The sequence below is a fragment of the Sylvia atricapilla genome, chromosome 9 (genome assembly GCF_009819655.1).
Source record: "Sylvia atricapilla isolate bSylAtr1 chromosome 9, bSylAtr1.pri, whole genome shotgun sequence".
Lineage (NCBI taxonomy): Eukaryota > Metazoa > Chordata > Aves > Passeriformes > Sylviidae > Sylvia > Sylvia atricapilla.
The window spans coordinates 8,816,285-8,823,341 of NC_089148.1; the positions used below are offsets into that span (position 1 = coordinate 8,816,285).

At 38.3% G+C, this 7,057-nt stretch overlaps 1 protein-coding gene across 3 annotated transcripts in view; it reads left to right on the forward strand.

Annotated features, from left to right (window-relative positions):
* Positions 1-6,661, forward strand: part of RALGPS2 (Ral GEF with PH domain and SH3 binding motif 2) — a 114,394-nt gene extending 107,733 nt beyond the window's left edge. For all 3 annotated transcript variants that reach the window (XM_066324725.1, XM_066324724.1, XM_066324723.1), the window contains one exon: positions 556-6,661. In XM_066324725.1, coding sequence (XP_066180822.1) covers positions 556-585 — 30 coding nt within the window. In that variant the 3' untranslated portion in view covers positions 586-6,661. The remainder of the gene's footprint in view (positions 1-555) is intronic.
* Positions 6,662-7,057: the final 396 nt, after the last annotated feature.

A 7,057-nucleotide genomic window follows, 5' to 3' on the forward strand; every position in this document is an offset into this window, starting at 1 on the left:
CTAAATGAGAGATGTTGCTGTCAGACAGATTCCTGATGGACAGAAAATGGGGGTATAAACGAATGTATTGCAAACGTTAGCTGTAATCTTCATGGAAGGGAGTGATATGTGCAGCAGGCATTCAGATTTGCTGTGGGAAAACAAGTGTTTATGCCTCATTTTTTAAAATTAATCCTGAAAAGACCACGTCAATCACTGATCTGTGTGCCCAGAAGTTTTTAGCTGGGGCTCAGGTGAGAGGGTTTTCCTTGTTTAGCAGAGCTGGGATTTATAATGTTAAGGTTGTTCTGCTGACAACTTAAATCTTAAATGTCATCAAAATTAGGAAGTTCTACAGCCATATAAGAAAATTATAAACCTCACAGCAGTTCGATATTTTTATTATACCTGGGGGTTCTACAGCTTTAAGTATATTTTTGCTGTTGCATTCCTTTTCCCCTTTTTTAAAGACAGAATGATGTGCATTTCATAAAGGTGTCTGGTCTGTGAAATAGTTGAATGCAAGTAGCTACTACCTGAAGTAAATTCTTCTATCATTTATATTTTTGTTTTCAGGTCCCTGCCAACTTGATGACCTTTGAATAACAGACAAATTCAAAACAATAAAAAAGGACAATTTGAACCATCTCATAATTGAGAACAAGGTCCTGATGAAAAACGTGCCAGCTGTATTCTGTGCCAGAACAGAACCTGTCAACTCGATCTCTGAACTCTGGAGCCCTGAACAAAACCACTAATGGTTGGGGAGTGGAGTCCCCCAAATTAAAAATGGAGTTGCAACATGAATTGCCATGGACCATGCTTCGTTATGTTCTCAGAACTGACCTGTGGAAACCACTGCCTTAAAGAGTGAAAGGAAAAACACATGAAACACCAAATAGTGTGTGTGAAACTTCTGGCGGTGCTGTGCTTGAGTTCAATAGATTGTAGCTAGTTTTGAGTTTCTTTTAACTTTATACTAATTTTAAAAATAACTCACCTTTTTAGGCATTCTTAAGGAAACAGGTAAACTGGTATTTAAGAGTTATATCAAAAGCTGTGTATGAGCCAGGTGCAAGGTACTACATGTTCTGGAGATGTTGTTTAGGCTATACCAGGAGTCCTGGAGGGGAGTTTGTCCCAGGCACACATAGCCTGGAGCAGTGTTATTCCTCTCAGACCTACAAGTGTAAGAAATGTAACACAACTGCAAGTTCAGAGCGGCACTGAGCTTGCAAATCTTGGTGTCCTGTGTGGGAGACAGACTCCCACAGTGGCACAGAGGCTGAGCCAAAAATGGGTTTAGTACGTTTTGACCTAATTCCTGGGTAAAAACACGTGGTTTGGGCAGTCGGGGGGGTGTGTATGAGACAAAACTGAGAGCACTGTTGGGTCAGAACTGAGTGGTTTTGTCCCATTTGTTTCTGTGCCTGTGGCTCTTCCACACAGGAAAGCTGAATGGTGACAAAACACCAACACCTGGGTACAGCTCACTGACATGTTTGACTTTGGGTATCTGCTAATTATCAGTTAGGGACCACTGTTAGTGTGCGGTGTTTCATAATATCACTTCAGATGGACATTTTAAAAAGATAGAGGCACAATTTCAAGCTTTCATGTTCTCATTTGGCAATAATTGATTTTAGTATCTGTCTTGGTCAAAGTAGTTGACGTTGTGTGGTGTTGATAACATGGCCTAAAGCAGACCTTACATACAGAAGCTCTTTTGATCTTCAGGCAATTAACTGATTTATTAGAAGGTAGGATAACCTAAGGAGAGAAAAGGTGTGGGGCCATCAAAATTCCATCCTTGACAGAAATCATTCTTGGTCACTGAAATTACTCACAGAGAAAAACATAATGGTTGTAAAAAAGGGAGCTGTGCTTTATGTGTGTGTTTGATGCTTAAGACTTTGATTCTTGCTTTATTGGTGTTTCCTTGACGTCACCTAATTTCCTGGATGATTGGTCTTTCTTTAATCTTCAAAAATATGATCTTTGTAAAGCAAGGAAACATTGTCCAAAATATGACTCTGATATTGGAACTTTGAAGTCTGTGAAAAAGTAGTAATTGTTCCATTGACATTGTGGTTTAGTGACCGTAAATATGCTTGCAGATTCCACCATGAATTCTCCTTTTTAAACAGAAACAAGCTACCTACCAGTCTGTTTCAGAGTTCTCTGACTATCTAATAAAGGTTTCTACTAGCAGTTGTTAATTTGAAAATGTATAGTTTGTTTTTTGCATCTGAGTAGAAGCCTATAAATTCACATTTGAGGGATTTTTTTTTTTCCAGAGTCAAATTAATCCCGTAATGGAAATGATTTTTGATTTCTGGCAGGCAAAAGGAAGTATAATCCAATCTCACAGTAAACAAAACAAAACACAAAAACCCCAACCACTTGGTGATGTAAAGGGTAATAGGGTGGTTTATGTTTCCAAGAATTGTTCTGAATTGGCTCTTGGTAGAAAGACAAACAGTAGAAGGATGCTTCTGTTGGAATTACACCACAAGGACTGTGAGAATTTGGCTCCCCTTGCAGTTCTTTTGTTGCTTTTTTTTTTTTATTTGGGGAATGAACAGCCTGTTCTGAAGTCATGAATTTTGGGAAGGGGTTGCTTGTGCTGAATCCCTCTGCAATTCACACATCTCCCAAGTTTACCCTCCTTGGGTGCGTATTAAAGACAGCATCCTCACAGCCAGCAGTGTTACTTAGTAGACTTTGCACAACTTGAGTTTGGTTTTTTTCCGTTTTAAAACTTACTTAATGTGTGTTTCTTCTCAATGACTTAAGTGTTTGTTTGGGTTTGTTTTTTGTTTTTTTTTTTTTTACAATTTGTGCCCTTTTTTAAGCATTGTGGATAATAATAGCCTGTGGATTTTGAATTTTGAAATAAGCTATTCTAGGTTCATTGTAGCATAACTGTATCTGTTCTTTTGTTAGTGAAAGGAAACATGCAACTGGGAGCCACAGCCTGACAGCCCACAGCTTTGCTAAGGACAGAGCCAGGTCAGGACGTGTCATTTATTACTGGATTTTTGCATTTTTCCAGCTGTTTTGAGTTAGGTTTTTATGGTAGGAGGATGGTGGGGAAAACAATTCACAAATCATTCATTAATGAATTGTTGCTGTTACCAGCTTTCATTCTCCTTAGGCCTCCTACTCTTCCTTGTTTTCTGCCCTCAGATCTGCTGGGCTTTTGTGGGAGAGATTGAATATTGTGGGAGGAGTTTCTTGAAACGTGTAGCCAGAATAACTGGAGTGAGTAATGACAACACAGGAAGTATTTTTGGCACGTGTCACAGTGAGTAGTTCAATACTTTCCCATTGTTTATGGCCACGTAGTCCTACAGGGCAACACACAAACACTGACAATTCCTAGAGCTGGAGATAAGTGGTGCTCAGAAAGAGGTGCTGGGTTTGTTCCCTCAGGGAAAGCTGCCTCATGGAAAGTCTCAGACAAGTGAAATGGCACACTGTAAAGAATGTACTAATGCTTTTTTTTTTTTTTTTTTTAAGGAGTTTAAAAATTAAGTAACTGAAACTATTGCTGAGAGAACAAGGAGAGCAGTAAGCTTGTGCATCCAGACTGCTTCAGACAGTTGTCAGTTTCTCTTTGATTTTCATTTTTAATGTGTTGCTCTAATTATTTATCTTGCTAATTGCTGCTGAACCACTTCGGCTAGTATTTTTCACGTTATCCCTTAATATTTTGATTTTGAAACTAAAGATGCACCTTGCAATTCCTTGTTTTAATTGCATTAGAGCAAAAATTATTTAGAGTAGCTCTTGTAGCAAGACTTCAAATATGAAGCTTAATTGTCTCCTGACTGGTAACCAGCTTTTAGCTAAACTGAAAGTTTTGGGAAAGATTAAGCAACAGGGAATGTCTGGTTTATTAAATTGGTGCATTGCATTAAAAATATGTAATATTGCACTGCTTAGTGCTAGCTTTTATCTAATTAATCTGTGCTACTTTTGGTTAGCATTTTCAAACCTGACTTCTATTCAGTGTCCTTCAAAGGCAAATAATTTTTATAAGTTTTATTTTTTAAAAATTCTGGTAGTTTGAATAAACATAGCTCATCCCAGACACTTTTTCATTTTCAAATGTCTGTTTCATGCCAGGGGAGTATTGCTCAAGCTATTACGAATCATTAAGTATTTAGGTGCACATTATAGGCATTAAAACTACAAATGCTAAATGAAGTTACATAAATACTTAATGAATGAGCTTTAGCACCCAGCTTTAAAATCATGTTTAGAGAAGAATGCACATTGGAAAACATATTGGAAGCAAAAGGAAGCATAAAAAAAAACCCACAGCAGGGTTTTATTAGTTATCTACTCCTCACTAGAAGGAAATTAATCTAATTTCATGTTTCTTGCAACATCAGCCTCCCGTATTTGCATTTCTATGTTTTCAACACTAGTCCTCCTCTGTTAGTATGAGCCATAACACATGGTGACAGCAAATCCTCTCTCTCCCAGCAGAAGCAGTTGCAGGTTTTTGTGCTGCTGAGGCACATGAGAAGTAGGAGTCCCTTTGACAAAAGGCAAGTTGATCTTATGCTTTTGGTTAACTGTAACAAATCTTGTCCAAATCAAGGTAAAATGTGGGATGCTTTTTCTTCTGGCTCTGTCAGTGGCCTTTTTCTTCATTATTTGTCCTTTTTAACTTTTTGGTATTCTAACTCACCAACACTAGTACTTCTGACTTTATTCATGGCCAGCTCTTCGTGCTATCTGTTGCAGCATCAAAACCCCAAGACTGGTACTAAATCCAAACAGTGAATTGTCTGTTCTTCCTACAAGGAGACAGCTAGGAAAGTTTTGTTACTATTCTTTAATACTAGCTTGTTCTTTCATTTTTCTCTAAAAGCAGTTTGTGCAGAAGGTGGTTTGGCTTGGGAAAGTTGTATCAGAAGGATCTGTACGAATGGGTGTGGAATTCTTTCCTAGGGGTTATCCCTTCTTTTAAAAACCATCATTCTAATTTGTAGTGCATGAAGAGGGTGAGTGCTTGGATTTGAGGAGGACTTTTGTCAGTGCCTTATTACTAACTTGAAGACCAATTCCTTTATTTCAGTGGTGAGTCCCACCTGGGCAGACTTGCAGGCTGTGTCCTCAGTGTTCCAAGGGGTGACGTTCCTGACAGCCATTGCATTCCTGCAGCAGTCACTTGTTTTGGTCAGTGTAAAATAGCTGTGGCTTGAGTTGCTTTAGTATTATTTCTGTATTTGAATGACCTCTTTTTAGGAAAAATGCAGAGGGTTTTGGTAGCTTGGGCTTATTCAGCTTTTATCAGAAGTAGCTCAGAACTCTGAAGAAATAACTTATTTTTATTTTGATATGTCTCTTGAGTAGATTTAGTTGGGAGTGGGGGGGAGGGGAATGAAGAGCAAAGTCCAAGTCATGATCTAGACCACATGAGCTCAAGAGCTCACATTATTAGAAAGGAGCTTGCTTTTGTCTGTCCCACTTCGATGTAAACACTGAGCAGAGTTCTTAGGAGACGATTTCTCTTGCAAGCTTTTTGTTAATGTGAAATAAACACCACAGGAAAAAACTGTTTGGGGAAAGAGGAGGCTTGGATAAACCTTAGTCTTAATATCCCAGAATCTCAGCTTTGGATATTGTATTTCTAGTGCCACACTGTGTAGGGAGCACTGTCCTTCACTGAAACAACTGCTAGAGACTGCTTTAGCAGCAAAGGCTTCAGAAGCTTTGGAAAGGGAAATGAAAGAAAGAATGTGTTGTTCTTAAGCAAGTAAATATTTATTTTCCTGGAATACATCCTTATAAAAACACAGCAGTTTTACTATAGTCTTTTTATAAATTCAGATGTTGGAAGGATAATTTGAAAATTAATCTTGCACTTTCTAAAAATATTCAAAGAGAGCAGAAAGGCCGAAGGAGAAAATACAAATTACTTGGTGTAGCTCTGGCTGTTGCAGAACTGAACTGACAAGTTTTTCCAAGTTCCTGAGTTGCTAAGGAAGAGAAGGTGTATAAAATGTAATGAAATGCAAATTCCTGCAGATCATGGCACGGTTCTGGCTGGTAGCCTGGTCTTGCTCTTGAGTGACTAAAACCACCGTAAATACTCCGTTTCCTTTGTGTGTTTGATTTTTATTATTTCTCTTTATTCGGGTGGGTTCTGGCCTTCATGTGTATTTGCTGAAGTAATTTCTTACCATTCCAAAGCTGTTCACAGCTGAAACTGCAAAGCAGACAAGTAGTATAAATCTATGAAATGTTGAAATAAAGAGTTCTGGGGTGCCTGGTTTACTGGCATTTCTGGCTCCTTGTGTGCAGGAGTGTATCCATTCAAAGACTACTGTGCTGCAGTGGGAAAAGCACCAGGAAACATAGATGTGTTTTATAATAATCCTGTAAGGACCAACCATCACTGGAAGTGGGATCAAGGTGTCATGCAGTAAACACAAGCCATTTTTAATGTTCCCTGCTGGCGTGAGGGGTTCCAGGAAAAAGGGATTGCACTATGATCTCTCTGAGTGATGTGCAGTTTGCCTGTCCTCGAGCCTCTTCCTTCACCTTTTTTAATACTTTATTCTATGTGTGCGTGTGAAAATTGTGTGTTTGCATAAGCTAGTTTAAATTAATTTAAGAACAGGTTTCAAAAATCTTTCCTACTGAAATAAATGATTTAAAAGATGGCCTTGTGTCTGAAGTTTTAATTTCTCATTTCAAAAACTGCATCCAAACACCAGCTAGGTTTTGCAACGTGGAATTTGACTGTCTTTTGAAATGCTGGAATTTTAGTGGCATTTTTCAATGAAATGAAGCATGTAAAGACACTGTTGTCTGCTGGTGCAAAAGAAAGCTCAAGACTAGCAGGGAGATACAGTTCATTGAAGAGATATATGTCTGGTCTCAGAGAGCATTCTGTTAAATGATGTGGTTTTTCTCTCCTTGGTAGTTTATCAGATTTTTTTTTTTTCTGTTGTCTCTATACTTAAAGCTGTGGTAAATTTAAACTCACTGAAAGCAGTCATCAGGCAGATTGGCTCTTAAGGAGCAACTACATGGAAGACAAACTGAAAATGAAGAA